Source organism: Lepidochelys olivacea (genome assembly GCF_965140295.1).
Source record: "Lepidochelys olivacea isolate rLepOli2 genome assembly, chromosome: 8".
NCBI classification, from domain to species: domain Eukaryota; kingdom Metazoa; phylum Chordata; order Testudines; family Cheloniidae; genus Lepidochelys; species Lepidochelys olivacea.
In genome coordinates this window covers 65715664-65734384 of record NC_140418.1, presented here as the reverse complement: position 1 = coordinate 65734384, position 18721 = coordinate 65715664, and the positions used below count along the sequence as shown (strand labels likewise).

Here is an 18721-nt window from a genome sequence, read left to right as displayed (position 1 = left end):
ACTGAAGCCTGCCTTATTCAAGTATTCTTATATGGAATACATGATGCAAAATGTAAGAGAAACATAAGATACATTGGCTCTTTGTATATTGTTATGGTGTATACCAGAGGCATAATAAATATTTCACTTTTATTGTCTCGATACAATTTTTTTAAAACAAAAATGCGATTTGCTAGGTTTATTCTGCTTTCCATACAGTGAAATGTTTAAAATTGCATTGTTCTGGTGTAGAGGGTAAGAGATTCTGCTCTTAGAAAACCGATTTAAATGGTTGTATATAACTTTAAAAGGTTTATTCATGACAAATTATTGCCTTCACTTACAAGGCTCAACTATATTTAATAGTTGGTTTCATTAGATATGGATTTAGTTTCCAAATATGTGCACAGGATAAATTACATGTGTGACTATTCTTTATTTAATATACTGCAAGAAATTATTTGCTTGACTTTAATTGTGTACATGTCCAAGTAAATACTAAAATAAAATACTTTGTAGGAAAAATAAGCATGAAGTTGTGATGACAACAGAAATTTACATTTTTATATTGAAAGGGAAAACCTTGGAACAGTGGCATTAGATTTTGTAAAACTGAAATGTATTGAGGATACCAGTTTGTCACTTTATCCTACAGGAACAATAGTACTCTAAATGTATATAAATCACCTAAAATCAATAGTTGAGTCACTTAGGACTGAAAGTTCTACAACTCTATCACTTCACAACAACAAAATATTTAAAAGCAGTGGACACAGACATACAACAAAACAATCTAACTTCTTGTTTTTTTCCATTTGGGCAAATGAGGTTTTTCAAAATTTTGGGTGTGAATCTAACAATAAATGGAATCAGAAAGAAGCCAAACCCCTGTTTGTTTATTTTTACCAGCACTTTCCTTTAACATTTTAAAACATTTTAAACCATTTTGATTTGCATTCTATTAAGTAATTTGTACTAAACCTTGCAGCTTTCACAGGTGAGAAGTCCATAATGGTAACCAGACACTTTATCTCCACAAACTGGACACAGTTCTTCCAGGTCTTCATCGTAAGAGTAATTCACCATTTTAAACTGAGACACTGGAAAAAACAGAAATAACACATTCAATGAGCATTTACATTAGTAGTTCAAAAATGCTTTCCTCAGCTCCAACTATCAGACATTAATTTTGACCTGAGGAAACAATTCATTAAACACCTTCTGCAAATTAAATAAAAAGACTTTAAAAAAATCCAAACAAACAAAACATCCCACCATCACAACTCACACAGAAACATGGAATTTTTCATTCAACAGCAAAACAATATGGACTCTTCACAAGTAAACAAAAGTATAAACTTCAAAGTTTTGTGTTGTAAGAAAAAATTCTAGAGTTATTCAGAATTCCAGTGCTCTTAAACCATCTACAGTCCATCAAACCAGAAACTATGTTAAATAATTTAATTTCACCACTTATCAGGAAAGTGCTTTGAAAAGTCAGAACCAAAATTGACAAGGTTAAATCTCACTGATGTATGTAAACTAACTTTAACTAGGTTTGCTTCCTTTAAAGTTTTGTTAAAATAATACCAATCTGTAAATATTTACTTTATCTAAACTTGAAACCCACATAACCAGCACTCTCCTAGTGTGTTGAATGTAAATTACTTACAGCACCAAGTTAAAATGCTGTCCTGACCCCCAAAACCTTGTGTGCTTGATTCTGATCAGGCTCATCTTTAACAAAAGCCTGCTTCCTGTAATACCTAAATCGATCAGTTTTAATATTAAGTGTTCACATTTCTTATTGTTTCCCATTTTATTTACTTTTGCCTCCAAACATTTTTAACCCCCGGAAACTAGAGAACAGCAAAGAAGGAGACAAGCAGAAGGCACTGGGATTGTTTTTTTGGAGAGATGAGGTGGTAAAGTACCTAAACCTAATTAATTTTATATAATCGCCATGCTAAATTAAACCCAAATCAAACCCCAACGATCCAGGATGAAGGTCCCAGGCGCAAGTAACCAACTTCCTCGGACAAAAGTAATCAGTGTTTGCGGGAGATCTAAAAGATGTACAGAATGTAAACAGGAAACGCAGCAGTTCCTCTACCCTGATTTTCCCAAATACCCCTATGCCATTTAGACAAAACCCTGAAGGAAAAAAACTGTCTGTAGGAATCTAATGCGGCCTCTGCCACTCCGAGGAAAGGTGGAGGAGGAGCTGGGAGATGAGGGGGTGCGAAAGGACCTGAATGAAAGAGAGAGAGAATTGATCCGGATTCACCCCACAACCAGCGCACCCAGCAGGTCTGATTATCCTCCCCCCCCCAAAAAAAACCCCTCCCATCGCTCACCGCAGAGCCAATTTCCTTCTCTTTTCCTGCTGCAAAATACACCAGGCAGCTGCCTGGTTTGTAATGTAATCAATGATCTCTGTAAGGGGGTGATGGACACAGCAGCGGCAGAAGTTATTATTTTGTTCCCCTAGAATCAAACCGCTATCACGTTTTTGAGTCATCTAAGGGAGTTACATCTAAGTAGTTGTAGCAAGGGAGAGATCCCCCAGAAAGCGGCTGAGGATGTCTTGGAGTTAAGAGTCTCTGGGTTAAGAAAAAGATGTGCTAAGACTTAAGTAACTAACAGCAGCCGTGTCCCCTAAGGAAAGAACCCCCAGGCTCTCTCTGGGAACTAGAGAGGGAACTGGAGTGAAATTAACACGGCGTGAAATAGCCGAGAGAAAATATTTTCAGAACGACTTCTTCACGGTTTATGAATCAGGGCCAATCTGATCAGAGAGTAGTGTGTGTGTGTTATACGCTATGGGCTCTCCAGCTACCATCTCCACGCTTGTTGATTTCTTTTATATACCTGACCTTAGGTGGACGATTCTTTAAGATTAAAGAGCGGATGAATGCAGTTTCTCTGCTCACGGTATGCAAGCAATAAATACACAAGAGGAGAGAGAGAACGACCAGTCCCTTCCTTCTCCTCACTTTGTCTGGGCTGCAGGGGCCGACGCAAGAACAAAGTTCCCGGTGTCACAAGAGAAAATAAACGGTCAAAGGGGTCAGTAGGGAAAACAAGGATTTTTTCCCAAGCGCTGTCCGGGAGCGTTGCAGGATAACACAGTGTTGAGCGAGACACATCCAAAGAAAAAGTCTGAATTACCCTGACACCCCAATCCCCTTACAATTTCTGCGTCCCATTAGCCTCAAGACAGAAAAGGGCCCCTTGAAATCGAACAATTTAGGCTGAAACAAGCGACCGGTAGAGAAGTTTCTGCTAAAGGGTCGCCCAGAGCCCTCAATCCTACCCCCTTCAGGAGTTGAGGAGCACATTGTGTTAAAATGGGGCATTTCTACAGTGAAGAATTACCGCTGTGTCTCTGGCCAGCTAGCCCCACCAGACACCTGGGACTATAGGATGTGGAGAATGCCCGAAATGGAGACCCAGCATTTAGGGGATCCTCTCTGCTCCTCCATTTAGGGGTGTGAATGGGGTGCAACTCCAGCGCTGATGCCGAATCTCTCTGTGACACAGCGAAAGCCCCCTGCCTTTAGCATGGCAAATAAGGACCACCTTTAACTGAGCTCGGGAGCGAGCTGAAAATCACTGGTTCCCGTGCCGCTCACAGTCACTTCTCGGAAAGAGCGTTCAAATCTCCTGTCCCGAGCTCAAAATTCACGCAGGTTAAAGCGAAAGTCTCTGGGTTTCAGACAGAAAGTTTCCAGCTCCGCTCTGGAGTTAGGACTTTAAAAAGATCTTCCTGCTAAACTATGGTACCCAACGCCTCAGCTCCAACGCCTGCATTCTCTGCCCACCCAGGAATGAAATTCAGAGGCATAAATACGCCGTCAGTTTCAGGACTTGCTGAATCAAAGTTTCCCAACGCATCTGGTTGATCACCTGTGTTATTTGAACTGAAAGACAAGCTGCCCTTATTACCACACTTACTCTCACACAAAGCCATAAATGCAATTAGCAAACCGACAGGAACAGCCCAGAAAACGACCGCTAATAACGCATCAGAATGGCTAAAACCCTGCTTGGAAATGGTCCCCTGACAGCTGTGTATTTCGGATGCCTTCGAGGCGTCAGTCTCCAAGCCTTATTCCTTCGAGTCTATGCCAGGTAAAGTTGTAAAGGGGTGGCGAGGAGCATTTCGAGAGCAGAGACAGAATCTGGGTCGTGCAAAGGGCGAGTATGGAATTGCTGTAGGGATTTTCCTGATGTCACCCCCTCGTTTGCTTGAGAGAAACTTCAGAGGCTCTCTCACGCGCGCCAGAATCTGGAGCTGCCTTTTTTTTTTTTTTTTTTAATAAAACACTTTTAAAATAGAGCCAGTGGGATGGATATGTTTTCTTGCGAGCAATCAGGAGCTAGGAAAATAAAGGGGAACTGCAAATCCCCGCTCCCATAGGCCCCATTCCCCCCTTAAAATACTAGACAGCGGGTCCGAGTTTCCCTTAACAGCTCAACCCTGCGTCTGATGCTTTGAGGATACGACTGCACCGTGTCACGTCTCCCATGCACCGGGGGCAGAGGGTAGATTCGGATCGTTACACGTAGCTCTCCCTCCCATTCATTGCTTTCGTGCTGAATTTCCGAAGGCTTTAACCCCACCCCCGCGCCCCCCAAGCTTTTAGTAACTCGGTTCTGGAAGTTCAGCGAACTTCCCAATTGTCAGGCTCAGCTGCCCGGCTCAGCCCGGCTCCAGCGGGCGGTGCCGCTAAGCCCTGCCGGCTCGAAGTGGCTAACTGGCAATCGCTTTAGAAACCTCCGCAACCGCTTGCTCAGGAGCCCCCAACTTTTTATGGAGGGAGCCGCGGAGCTCTGCCCCCGGGGCTCGGAGCCCTGCCCGGCAGGTACCGCAGGAGCGAGCCCCCCTGTGCTTACCTTGCATGTTTTCCGGCATCTGCCCCTGCTCCCCATTCGCTCGGGCGAGTCCCAGGGCTTCCGTCTCCACTTTGGGCAGCATGACAAGGCGGCTGCGGGCCGGGATGGGGGCTCCGTGTCCGTCCGGGAGAGCGGCACCTGGGCACGGCAGCACAGATTTAGCTCGGAGAGGGGGCGAGCGGCGGCGCCGGCGTCCACCCCCTACTCCGGCCCGTGCCCCGCGCGCCCCGCTGCTGCCCACACCTAGCGCCGCCGCCCGCTAGGGCCGCGCGCGTGGGGCGCTGGGGCTCGGCGCGCGCCAGGGGGCAGCCCGGGAGCCCGCGGCGCAGCTCGGGCGGAGAGCGGCGGCAGCCAGGCTGAGCGCCAGCCCGGGGAAGCCGCGCTGCGGCGGGGCTGGTGAGCTGCTGGCCGGGTTCCCCGCCCCGCTTCTTCTCCTCCCCTCGGCCTGGCAGGGGCTCCCTCCAGCCGCGGCTCTCGCCCTCTCACAAGTGTGGAGTTGCGAAGTTCAGACCTTGCGGTCCTGCCTTGTTTACTCCACATGCACCGTGAAGAGGCGCTTCCCAGCCGGCTGGGGTTGGGGGAGGGGGGCTGGGGAGATAGCGAGTGTGAGGGCTCCCGGGGGGGAGGCTGACACTGCCGCTCCAGCCAATGAGGAAGAGGCACAATCTGCAACCAACCCTTCCCCCTTCACTAAAGCCCCCCCTCCCCCCGTTACAGTTGTTAAATCACCCTGATATTACAGGGCTAGTAAAACAGGCACGGGCCGCCTAAGGGAGCGAGGAGCACCGGCCAGCAGCTTGCAAACACCCCTAGCAAGCCAGGTGATCTCTGCATCCAGGGGAACTAAGACATGAAGGTGCCGTGCAAGGAAGGAGCCGGGCAATGCATTATTCCTGCTCCGTGGAAGGCAGGGCTAAGGGGTCTTCTTTAGTCATCGCAGGCTGTTTCCTAACTGTGCAGCCGCGCTCTTGCCTTACACTCTCACCCAGCCATTGTGCGGGCACAGGGGGTATGTGCAGGACTGATAAGAGACGTTTTTGTCTCTCCCATTTTCACCCATCAGGGCTATTCCCCGCCCCACAGCAGCGACAGCTGGAGTTGAACTCTCTCCAGTAGAGAGTACGTTGTCGCACATGGTCCTAGGCTCGCCGCCTGTACATGGACTCAGGTGGGAAGCTATCACCCCCCGCCCCACTATTATGAAGGAATTGTATATCTTTGCAAACACTGCCTCGATCCCCCTTGTTTACATTTCCTTCTTACAGTCCGATGGAGACCTAATGGAGGTACAGTTGGGTTTTCTGTATTAATTCTACATTTTCTAGCGTCTTGTGAGACGTATCAAGACGAGCTACATAACTTAAATAAAGCAAACGTCCTAAAGAGCAATCTGTCAAACAACAGCCAACCTGCCGACTAAAAGTGCAGTAAATGGCACCAACCTAAACGTTACCAGAAAGACCTCGTTCAAATAGTATTTTTTAAATGCTAGAATATTTAATTATCGGTGCCAGCTTTTGCAATCCCACAGTTATTGCAGCCATTCGCAGTCCATTCTAGTGAATGGGATTTCAAAGATTTTAATGTATTCTATTTGAGTAGCACGAGGAGCAGAAATATTTCAATCAAAACTCACCGTCCACTAGTCGAGGTAATACAATTGCTGTGATATTCAAATTAGTTGTATTAACATATATCTATTTTGTTGACATTAGATGAGCAAGCATTATTTCCATCTTCAAAACAATCAAAACCTCCTCTATCTGACAGTTAATATGATTATTTTTCTATGGCTTGTTAATCATGTTCACGTTTATTGAAAAATATAAATATTTGGAAAATAAAAATCCCTTTGAACTGTAAGTATTACATGCTATTGACTATAATAGTGTATGGAAAATAAAGGTTCATGACTGTTAATCCAGATTCTATAAAAGGTAATTATTGCTCTAACTTTATTAAACAATTTTGATCACCAAAGTGCTGATGGAAAAGTGGCAAAAAGTCATTTAAGAGCGATAACGGAGTCGGTTGTGCTCTGTGCTTAGTTAGTTTGAACTTTTCCCATCAAGCAGTTAAAAGTTAAAACTCTAAACTTAATTTCCTGGAGATCTGGATATCTCCAAACGACAGTGTTACTGAAAAATAGGTTTCTTTCTTTCTCTCTTTCTTTTATGAGACTTCCGGACTTGATATTCTTGGGACGGGTTAAATGTGGGGAGGGAATCAGACCTGTAAGTGTTGCAACTTAAAAATATTGAAATAGCCAATTTGGGGAAAAAAAATCCTGCTCAATATTAACATGATTTCCAAACCTGGAATTCTATCTCTCCAATTCTCTTGTGGACAGGTTTTAAAAATAAATACCGGCGCAGCTATCTTACTATGGAGGGCTGTTTGAGTGTCCCCTGAAAGATGCCTTCCTCTCAGGGGAGCAGACGAGTATGAGATGAGACCATACCATCTTGGCATTTGTAGATGTATTATTTACTTATTTTTTCAAACCTATAGACTTTGCTTCTATAAAATTGTTGTAAGCTCAGGTTGAATGGGCTCAGCAGTTGTAATACCTTCAGAATAGAGGCAAAGGGTCACAAAAGTGGATCTGATGGAAGTTGCTTTTGGTTCAGCTATGGATTAGAGGAGAACACTTTGGGCTTCCTGTCTCCGCAGCAAAGAGGAGCAGATCAATGGATAAAAACACAGAGGTGTTTTCGAAGAGCCGGTCTTAGACGGAAAATTCTGATTTGGAGACATGTAACAGGATAGACTGACGCTGCTTCTCTCCCTACATGCCCACTCGTTCCAAAGGGAGCAAAGGTAGCTATCTGTGTCCTATTTTAAAAGCACCTCGTTCTCTGTTAGAGGGATCTGTGCCCTGTCCCTCCCACCCCACTTTACCTCCCCGCAGGACATAAATTATGAAAGGCACAGCCTATGACAATATTTACAACAGACCTTGGAAAGTTAGATTAATACCTATATACAGATCCTCAGTCCTACAGCTCTCTAAGGTTTCCTCGGCAAATAAGAAGGGCCGTTCTCTATCCCTCTCTGCAGTATATTGTTCCGGGGAAAGTGATTTCATGTTGTTTGTCCGATAAACTCGCAGCGAGACAATCCATTTAGTTTCTCCCGCTCTTTCTGGTGAGTAAAGAAGATCAACATTTTAGCCCACCAAGGCAAAAGCAGAAAAAGATCATGCCAACTAGGACAGTATAGCTCAGTCTCATAGTTCGTCTGGGACCAGATTATGCATTGAAATCAATGGGAGTTTTGAGCGCTCAAATCTACTCTGGTTAAGATCGAGCCCTTAATGTTCAGATTTTCCCCATTACTTATTTTCACATCAATACGAGCCAGTCTTCTTTGTGAAGATTCTACCTATTGCTTCATTTATAGCTCTCTATGTCTATCTCTACTCTCTACAACCCCATCACCCCCCCAGTGGTTTACTCCCACTCAGGTATAAACAGAATCCACCCTCTAAATGACTCTTTAGTGCTTAAGTCTCTGTTTAACTAGGACTTGTGGAGTCAATGTTACAGGCAGTATCACTCCACAGGGGCCTGACTTGGAAGGAGTTCAAATGGTACATTGCAAAGCTACTCCAGGAGTTATTAGTGTCGATGAAAATACTTTGGAGTGGTTATTAAACATCTACATTTCTCCGAAGTAACACTTTAGGGCAGTAACCATTATAAATTATACCTGCTCCCTCGTGGCTACGTTAAATTTAACATGGAGCTTTAGCTCTCACAATTGCCTTGAGCAACCTTAATTACCCTCTCTTCTAATCCCTTCGCCATTCCTTACCAAGTTCTCCAAACTTTTTAATGTGACTTCTCTCCAGAGTTTGCCTGGCTTGTTCTGATGTAGCCTGAAGGTCTTGATTGACGCGTGTAATTATAATAATAAAAGATGATGGCTTGGGGAGCCTCTAGCAGCCTTGATTAGTGCAAGGAGCACAGCTCTGGAATATTTATGTTTTCCCGTTTAAATGTATGTACAATTCCATTAAAAACACGGGCTGATTATTTATCTTTTTATTTTTTTAATCGGGAACTTCCTCTGCTCTTTTTGTTTTCACAGTGCAGGGCTCCATGGTCGTGGAAGTTCAAGGCCAGCTCCAATTCTTGGGAACTTGAAAGAGGCCCAAAGCTGGGCGCTCCTAAAGGCTTTCCAGCTAAGCAGGAACATTTCGAACTTTGATGGGCGTTCCTGTGAGCAACAAATGCGAGGCTACCTTCCTTCTGCTTTGCTTAGGGTAAAGTGTCCTGCAGGGGAGAGGGTTTGCTTTATCTGACCACAAAGGCAGGCAGCTCTAGCAGAAGAACCCCCCCACTCCCCCAGATCCCATTAAGAAATAAATGAGAGCAAATTGTAACTTTGCTGTTGGCAAGAGTCCTCTTACTTCTATACTAATGTTTAGGGTGGAGAGGATTTGCACTCTCTTTTTTGCCTCTGCTGAAAGTTCACATTGCAAAGATCAGCATGACAAACTGTGTCTGTAGATGGAAGGCAAAGAGCCACAAACGCGCAGCCTGTCCATAGCCCACTCACTTGATACGTCCCCTCACAAAATACAGCAGAGGAGCCAGTGTTTAGCTGCTCGTGTCAACTTCGGAGAGCATGAAACGCAAGGGATCTCTTTACAATGGGAGACATGCTCTCTTCCTGAACAATTCATGCGCTTTATACTTCATCTCCCCGACCACATGCGCACACATTTCTTTTCCGTGCTTGCTTTCTGTCAATCAGAATGTGAAGCATACCCACGTCTCTCAGACAGAGAAAGGGAAGAGTGACATGAAGTCACTGCAAGTCCCTTAAGAGAAGGAGTTGGTTGTTTTTTCCCATTAGACTGGAAGTCTTGTATTTAATACCTTGGGTTTGAGGCGCTAGGGATTGTTAGTGCTCTAATCCAAATCTCGCAGAAGGAGGCGTTAGAAAGTAAACTGCCCGGTCTAGAGAAGTGAAAACCAAAACCACACCTTTCTGATCCGATGTAAAACGCAATACACAGTGAGTGAGTCAGGCTGTAAAATATACGTCGCAGGTGATCAACCTTTTCAAAAGTCTATTACATTTACGAGCTTGAGTGATTCACAGTTACCTTACTGAGGGTGTCGATCCCCTCCACTCCGAAATACACAACTATTTCGACACAATCAATTATTGACTGCAGTGCTATTTTTAAAGAACAATAAAACTTACTGCTGCACACTGGAACGCACCCATGCCTTATAAACACCTTGCAGCGTAGAGTGAAACTTGCAGGACATGTTATATGACGAATAAACCTGGTCAGGTAAGTGGTAAAGTATCTCTGTGATTGTATTTTTTTTTTATTGCGAAATGAGTCATCACCAGTGAGTTGTAATGACTTCACCTCCTACTAGTTGATGTACCTTCCAGCCCATGCAGGTAGGGACACGACACAATACCCAGCTGATCCCTGCTTAATTCTCTTACAAATCTCAATACAAATATTATGCAATAAGGTGTTTTACAAGCAAATTTCACGTTTGCAATTTATGGTTTGGGAGTAAAATATTCCCACCTTCAATAGTCATACCAAAACTCGAGTTTATAATTTCCCATTAGCTTTAGGTTGCAATGTAACTTTCTTACAGCAAACAAACTGGGAGTATGGATATTGAGGTTTAAAAGAGATGAGGGTGAGGTGTGTATAAGGGGGTGGTGGTGGACGTTTAGGGTGGGACAAAGTGGTTGTAACTCTGCAATCCAATTTGAAATTAAACAATGACAACCTTTGGTACATTTTAATATGTGAACAACACGTGCCCAAAGGTTGCTGTGAGGAATTTCCTGAACTAACAGCATCAATAGCAAACTGCAATCTATTCCAGGCTGCAGTTTTCACCCAATCCCATTAGGCCACCTTGAGAGCCAAACGTTCAGGCAGAAATGGTGTTCGGGTTTTTTTCCCCCTTGCGATTCACTGTTTGCCTTTCAGATGGAAAATCTGATCTAATGGAGAAGGATTAAATACAGCTCAGACCTGTTGCCATTAGCAGTCGGGAGAGGGGGGAGGGAATTTGTTCAGCTTTGATAATTTTTTGAAGTTGAGGACATTTTTAGTTTTTATCATATAGACAAAGAAGAGTTGAATACAAAGAAGAGCCCCATCCTTAACCCCTTACACAAACAGACATTTCTCATGGTGTGCCAACGGCGTTATTTAGGACAGTAAATACTATTCATGTGAGTAAGGATTTGCAAGATCGGAGCTTTAGCTTTTACTACTTTATTTTATTAACGTTTGTCTAGTTACTATTTATTAATTATCACATTCACCTACTTTTACTGTTGCAAATCTATAGCATGTTTACTGCAGTGTTATTGAAATCACTATACTGTTCTAGTTAGGTTCCTCTGTCCATATTTCTGCTTCACTATTTGAGGTTTAGCTCACTCTGTAAAAGGTTTCCACGATGAAGTGAGCTGTAGCTCACAAAAGCTCATGCTCAAATAAATTGGTTAGTCTCTAAGGTGCCACAAGTACTCCTTTTCTTTTTTCTGTAAAAGAAAAGCTGTAGCTTGGAGTACACATACAACTCTACATCTGTTTTTATTAAGAAAGTAAGAATTGTATTCGAACTAAACCCAAGTCTCTATATCATAAGAGATAACTGATTTCTATACTGTACAGCCAGATTTTAAAAAAGTCTTTATTATTTCTGGGACAAGTAACCTTGATTCAATAGCAAAAAAGTTTTCTTGGGTCTCCTCCCCCCGCCCTTACCAGTTATGTGCTGAAGCTTGCAAAACTTTATTTAAACAACTAATCTTTGTAATTAATACAGTTTATGCTCATACATCTATATATCAATATATACATATACTTTATATATAATTTCTCTCACACATATAGTCTTAAAATAAACCTTAAAAATTTATACTTGAAAAATGTGTGTCTCTCTCTCTGTGTATATATATATATATTACCATAGGAAATTATAATTATTCCCCCACCCATCCATCCTGTACTGGTGACCATAACAGCAGATTCTCCCCCTTCACTCTATATAAGGAACAGTTTAAGAGCTGATTCCTAACCTACCCACATGGCCAGGTGCCTGGTAGAGATCTGTGAACACTGCAATCCTTTCCTCTTAGACACTGAAGACATCATCTCTGTTACTTTGTCTCAGCTATTCTGGAATCTAGAATCAGACTGAATGCATGTGTAATGTGTAATGTGTAATGTAGGTGTAAATGTGTTAATGCTTGTAACACTAGATTTGGCAAGTTAAATATAATGTCTAATTACTCCATTACATCAAAATGAAAAAAAAGTTGAGTATTTAGTCACTCAGGAGCCAAATTTTCAAAAGTATCTTGAAACGAGATTGACATAATACATTTAAAAATGACAGACTCAAAAACTTACTGTTGTAAACAAGTACAGAATTTAACTTGTGTCCTGACAGTATTGGGGCATGCCCTGAATCAGGCAAAACTACATTTGTTAGTGGAAACTTTGCTGGAGTAAGAAATTAAGGAGGGGACCCTATTTTGAAAAAGTACAGTGAAACTTGAGTTTACAGCTATCTGCAAATGCTGAGATTCTCATCCAAATTTCTCAAAAACCTAATTCCCCACAATACAGATCCACAGTACAAAGGACACACACATATCAAGGTTCAACTTTTTAATATAATCTTGCTGTTTTGTCAGTCAATTAATATTGCACTATACATTGGAAACTATACCTTATCAATTACCTCATTAAACCCTAAAAACACTTTAGTAAATATAATACAATATAGTATGAAATATAGATGTTACCTCGGGGACTACAGAAAATTTGGATGGCAGTAAGTATTATGCAAATTGGAAAATTTCATAGGTGGAAGTTACAAATAGATTATTTTTTCCTTCCACTTAACCAGTTTTTCAAGTTAATGGCAAGTTAAATAATCATAACTCAAGTGTCTACAAATTGTATATTGGTTCTCTGAGGAACCCTGAGACAAGAGGCTGAGTAAAGAAAAGTAAAACCATTAAAAATGTGAAGCCCTGGATGAATATTTTCCAAAGTCTATTTAATGACATGGTCTGATCCTGTGAATGCTGAACACCATCAGCTCACTGAATCCCAGTTGCCTACCATGACCTTTGTTGGGGTGAGGGGAAGGAAAAGATAAAAGGCAGGAAGTGAGGAAAAACGAGGGGGCTGCTTATGTTCCAAGGTTGATTCACCTTTTAAGGGCAAGATAGAACTTCTCCAGAAATCAATAGAAAGACTCCCACTGGGAGCTGGATCAGGCCCTTAATGCTAAGTAAAAGCTAGGTTTTGATTTAATCACCGATATTCATTCCTGGTCCAATTCTAGTAACTGATGTACACAAAGTATAAATTTGAATAAATGGACAAAGCACATGGGTGCTCTGAATGGAAGTGTGAATCACATGTTGTTCATCAGTTGGCCAGAAACTGTGAATGGCAAAATATTGTGATTTTTATTGTTGAGTGAGCATACAAAGTGAAGGCTATCTTTGAAGACCAAAATCAGCTGTGGTTTTAAGAAGGCGATATGCCCATTGAAGTCAATTGCCCTTATTCACCTCTCACACAAGTATAAACTAGAAATAATTCCACTGAAGTTAGTGGAGATACACTGCTGTAAAGCTAGAATAACAGATATCAGAATCCAGCCCACTCAGTGCCTGTTATACCAAGGGCAAATGAGGCCCTGAGAGTAAGGCAAAATAGACCAGAGTGATTTATCTTTAAGAATTCTGGATCTGACTTTGTTCTTGCTTATACTGGTTTTACACCAATGAAATTAATTTAACTTCAGTAGAGTTATTCCTGGTTTACATTGGTGCAAGTGAGAGCAGAAGCCATTTAGTTTACTTCTACACCACTTCCAAACAATAGTGTGCAAGCTGGACACAGATCTATTGAATGAATACCAAATTGGTGCAAGGTTACAGTGCTTTGCCACCTACATTCACTTACAACTCTTTTATGACGCCTTGACATCCAGATTCTGTTCTCATTTGTACTGCCATAAACTGAAGTAACTCCATTTACTTTAATTGCATTACTCCAGGTTTACACCAATATAAGTGACAGCAAAATCTGGCCAAGTGCATTGATCACCACTGAATTTAGCCCAGAGACTCTCCTGGGAGTTACACTGGCTTTTTCCAGGGTTCAGCATTTGTCTGAATTTGTTCCAGTGTCTCAGAGATACAATGCACATAATATAGTCACTTTGAAAGTGCATGCTGTCAGTAGAGCTATACTAATTTACACCAGCTGAGGGTATGGCCCCTATGTAAACAAAATGTAAGTGAATAAGGTATTCTGCAGCATCATTATATTTCTGTAAGGGACATACTTTTTGCAGCTGCCACTTGATGAACAGGAAGCTTAAACTGAGTTGGGGATAAATGTGATACATGCTAATATATTATTAATGATTATTGTTACTGTTGTTGCAGTACCTAGGAGGCCTAGTGATGGACTAGGACTCACTGTGCTAGGTACTACACTTCTCTTTATGATATGGCCTAGAACCTTCCCCTGATGGACCATTCTCTTTCATTTTTTCCTACTCCTGAGATGCACTCAACAATTTATTATACAACAGTTTTAAGAAAAGAAGACAGACATTTTATATCATACTCTGAGCCACATTGTACAGTTCTTACTCAGGCAAAAATCACACTAATGTCCTGGGAGTTAGGCTAACTGGAGTAAGGGCTGCTGGATTTGGCCCTATTATAATTATTTAAAATACATTTGGTATTTAAATTGTTCAGCAACAGGGCCATATTTTATTCCCACTTAAACTAGTGTATGTTTGGCCTGTAAACTGTAGAAGTACACACCACACACACACCCACACGCTGGACCTGGTTCTGATCTCATATTGGTTTTACACTGAGGTCATTAACCCAATTGAGGACAGTGGAGTTCTGGTTCACCTCTGTCTGAATGAGATCAGAATCAGACTATCTCTTTTCATATTTTCCTCTACTAACAACTCTCTTGTTTTTCTTAAGCTTGTAGAATTGTGGTTTAAAGGAGCACAGGTATACACACACAGTAGCAGTTTGGGTTGATCCTTTCTCTGCTAACCATGTCGGGGAGCAGCAGTCTTCAGATGGACCTAAGTTTACCTCTTGTGGTGTCTTTAGCCTCATTCCAACCGATGACTATTAAGGCTACCTGAGAACGTCTGCCTAAAAATCTCCCAAAGGGTCCTGAGACAAGTGGGTCAGAACTTGCAATATTTGGAACACATATGGAATCCCTGGGCCAGAGCCCGCCCTCACTAAATCTGGAGTAACCCCTCTGAAGAAATGAGAGCAGCATGCGGCCCTTCATCACAGCGGAACACACAATTTAGAGAGCTGCTTTGACGCAGTACAAATCTCCTGAAGCAGAGCGGGCCGCAAGGTGCCTCTCACACCGCGCTAGCTGAGCAATGAAAAGCAATGGATTTATACCCCCAACTGGCATGGGAAGCGAACGAAACCCACTTCGTTGTGCCGAACAGCCCGTGGCTGGGATGGCGAGAGAAAAGGCGTGGCTCGAGTTTGGGAAGATGCATCAAGGCTATTAGTGGAGAGCCTTCCGCTACTCAAAGCGATCACAGGGGACTAGTCCCCCAAGAGCCCCATGGGCCTACTCACCTTGATCTGGGGCATTTTACGCAGGTCTATACTCTTTGGCTAGTAGATAGGGACGCTGACCCACATAACCTGCCGCTTTGCACTTGAAAGGAGACACAGTCACGCTCTAGAAGTACACCTGTGCCAGGCCAAGTTTAAACAGCAAGGCTTAGGCGCTGAAGGTGATTGTTTCAGAGGTTCATTGCGAGCAGAACACGCTGAGTAGCCACCAGTCGTTCGCTGAAAGATGGACCCAGGAGAATGGGAGAGCGAAGCGAAAGGGAAAGGCCCCCCGCAGAACTGGAGCCTGGCCTGGGGACGACTCTGGAGTCACTGGGCGCTGGCTGGCTAACCCACCTCGGGAAGCCGAGCTAAGTTCTTCCGTGGGGTTCAGTGAAAGGAAAAGCAGCGGCCCGTCCCAAGAGATAAAGATCACGTTTCAGCTGCAGTTGCTCGTCTTTAGACTGCCGGCAAACTAAGATCTCGAAGCCATTCCCCAGCCCGCTAGCAGCACCCGCTAAAGAGGGTCCTCAGATCGCTCTGCTCCCAGCCCACCCGGGGCAGAGGTCTCCATCCCGGAGGCTTTCCGCCAGGCGTACCCCTTCTTTCAAGGGCACGGGTTCGAATTCGTCCTTGCAAAAGTCCAGCCTCAAATTCGCGCCTGCCATAGTTCTCACAAAGCCAAGCCCCAGAAGTGAAACACAAGAGGACACAACGTCGGTGTATTTCAACGCTGCCGGGGGGCTGAGAAACCTCCTGCCTGGGGCTGCGCTCAGCCGGGGTGTCGCACTCGCCCACTGTAACTTTCACGCGAGCCCTGGTTGGGCATCTATGTACAACCCAGACGGCGCAACTGGAGACCCTTTGCAAGCAAATCCGGGACTGTCAACTGAACAACGATCAACACCTGGCTAGCTCAAGGCACGGAAAGGACACGCTCAGGCCACGGGACACAAACGGGATTCGCAAGAGATTTGGAAAACCATTTAAAAGTAAAATTCCTCCACCTCCAAGCCTGGCACAATCACGTCCCGGTCTAACCCCAGCGCCCAGCATTTGAGTGATTCTCTGCTGTTCTGTCTATGCACTTCCTACTTTTCCAGGCGTTCAGCAGGCATTTCATTCTTCCCTCCGCTGACATGCAGTAAGATGTCTCCTTACGGAAAAAGAATCCCGACTCTAGATCTAATTTGTACCAACTCCGAGGAACGAATAAACAGAATAATTCGAGATTTGGCATTTTTATGAAGGTCAAAGCGAAGTATAAATGAAAGGGAAGAACTATTCAGAGAGAATTTCAGAGAGACTGGACAAGGCTTAAAACACAGAAGCATACCCCTCCCCCCCTAAAACAGCCAAAACCACGCCTGAGAAACAACATCAAGAACAAGACACACCATGCAACATTCAGTAAGAGCTTGGATGCAGTAAAATAAATGCCTTCCAGTTTTCCAGTGGAGTGGATGATTCCAGAGGCTAGCTGAATGCACTCGAGCTTTATAAAGATACTTTAAAATATTAAATGCATTGTCTTATTTACAGCCCTGCTCACACTCAATGAATATTTAACTTCATTTGTACAGTATCTAAATAAATATGTATTAGATGTCGGTATGATAAGACTAGAAAATGCTTCTGAGGTTTTATTGACTTCAAATCATGCAATAGACTTAGGCCTGATTTTTATGTATTTATGCCTTTTATATATTTAATGACAATTGCACAAGTATTAGTAATTGTAACAAATAATTACATTAACTATGTTATGCATACCTCTTTTAGACTAGAGTGATGACAGATTATGTATTTAGTGATTATAGTATACCGGGAGAAGAGAGAGCTATTCAATTAAATCATCAACTGTTTACTTAACATTTTAAACAGGGATTTTAATGCATTCATATTCTTGCTGATAAAATCAAAGTGCAAATTAAACAGTTGTTAAGTTATTTTCAGTTTGGCATGGATGATACGGCTCATGGTTAACAGATTTAAGCAGTTACCATAACAGAAAAGCTTTTACTTACCAACTGGTGTAAGTCCATGTTTTATAGATTCCTGTATGTTGCCATTGTCAGAACTAGAAGACATTATTAGGTATAAATATACAGTGTCCTTGAGTATAGGGTGTACAGCATTGAGTTTGGCAAAAGGTGTGGTTTGTAAACTTTTCTGGCCTTGAGACCCAGGCTACAATAACCTTCAGTGAAAGTCAGCAAGATGAACAACAACAACACAAATCCAAGAATTCAGAAAGTAGCAAGTATGTCTTTCAATGGACTCTGTACTTTTTCCAACATTAGTGGCCTGCCCTAAACCATGTATCCCATTTCATGATATTCTCTAATCAGAAGAATTGAAACTTGTGATAGGTTCGGCATGGTCACATGACTCTGCACAGGTTGATAAGAGGACTCTGTTATAAAGTGACAGCAAAAGAGATAAGAACTCTTGGCAGATAATGGCAGAGAAATGATTAACTTAGCTGTGCTATGAAGCACAGAGAGTGGAAGGTTGTAAAATTGCGGGGTCAGAAGATCATACTGAGTGGATAAAACCCAGTACCAATGTAAGTGTAATGACAATAAACTCAGGCTTGTGACCTGTCCTCTCGATGTCATCACCTCTTTGCACAGCGGCCAACAAGTATGGCTGTTTTGTCTTCTGTAAATACTCTTTGGATGGCAAAACAAGCAAACGTTAATTTCTTAAACTCGGACTATGTAGCTGCTTAGGACTGTATTCCCTGGGTAAGAGCATTAGCAAACCTATGGCGATTTTTTGTCAGACAAACCCATTTTATTGCACCTACTCATTAGACAGGTGACTATCTCCCAACTTGTTTGGATGACAGCCATTTGGTTAAAAGCATACACTATATTTTCAATAAAGCAAGAGCTTTATGCCATAGTTAAACATTATTATCCTAGGAAAATAATGTATAGGCAATATTGTATTCACAATTAAAGCTGCTTTAATGCAAAAACTTTTCCTAATGTGTAGAATTGCTTTGAACAATGCTTTGCTGAAAATAAATGTTACAAGGGCGTGTAGTGCAAATGATCACTACATGTCATTTTGAGCATGTCTGTCAATGAGACAAAGTTCTGTTCTCAGCTACACTGGGAGTAAATGCAATGTAACTCAATTTACTTTAATAGAGTTAGGCTGCATGTACATCCATGTA

General features: G+C 42.7%; 1 protein-coding gene and 1 long non-coding RNA gene across 6 annotated transcripts in view; one reads left to right on the top strand and one right to left on the bottom strand.

Annotated features, from left to right (window-relative positions):
• The window catches only part of NR5A2 (nuclear receptor subfamily 5 group A member 2), a 115128-nt gene extending 96692 nt beyond the window's left edge, over positions 1-18436 (bottom strand). The window contains exons 1-3 of one of the 5 annotated variants that reach the window (XM_084637319.1): positions 17562-18436; positions 4879-5016; positions 961-1079 (exon numbers count right to left, since the gene is read on the bottom strand). In XM_084637319.1, coding sequence (XP_084493445.1) covers positions 961-1079; positions 4879-5016; positions 17562-17625 — 321 coding nt within the window. In that variant the 5' untranslated portion in view covers positions 17626-18436. Of the gene's footprint in view, positions 1-960; positions 1080-4878; positions 5017-5389; positions 5429-5618; positions 5897-15555; positions 17204-17561 lie in introns of those variants that run through there. The other 4 variants (XM_084637320.1, XM_084637322.1, XM_084637321.1 and 1 more) reach the window with 4 other exon arrangements.
• On the top strand, positions 6247-9179 carry LOC311525293. The gene is made up of 3 exons (XR_014712740.1): positions 6247-6529; positions 7552-7698; positions 8971-9179. It is a non-coding gene; the product is annotated as an uncharacterized lncRNA (long non-coding RNA).
• Positions 18437-18721: the final 285 nt, after the last annotated feature.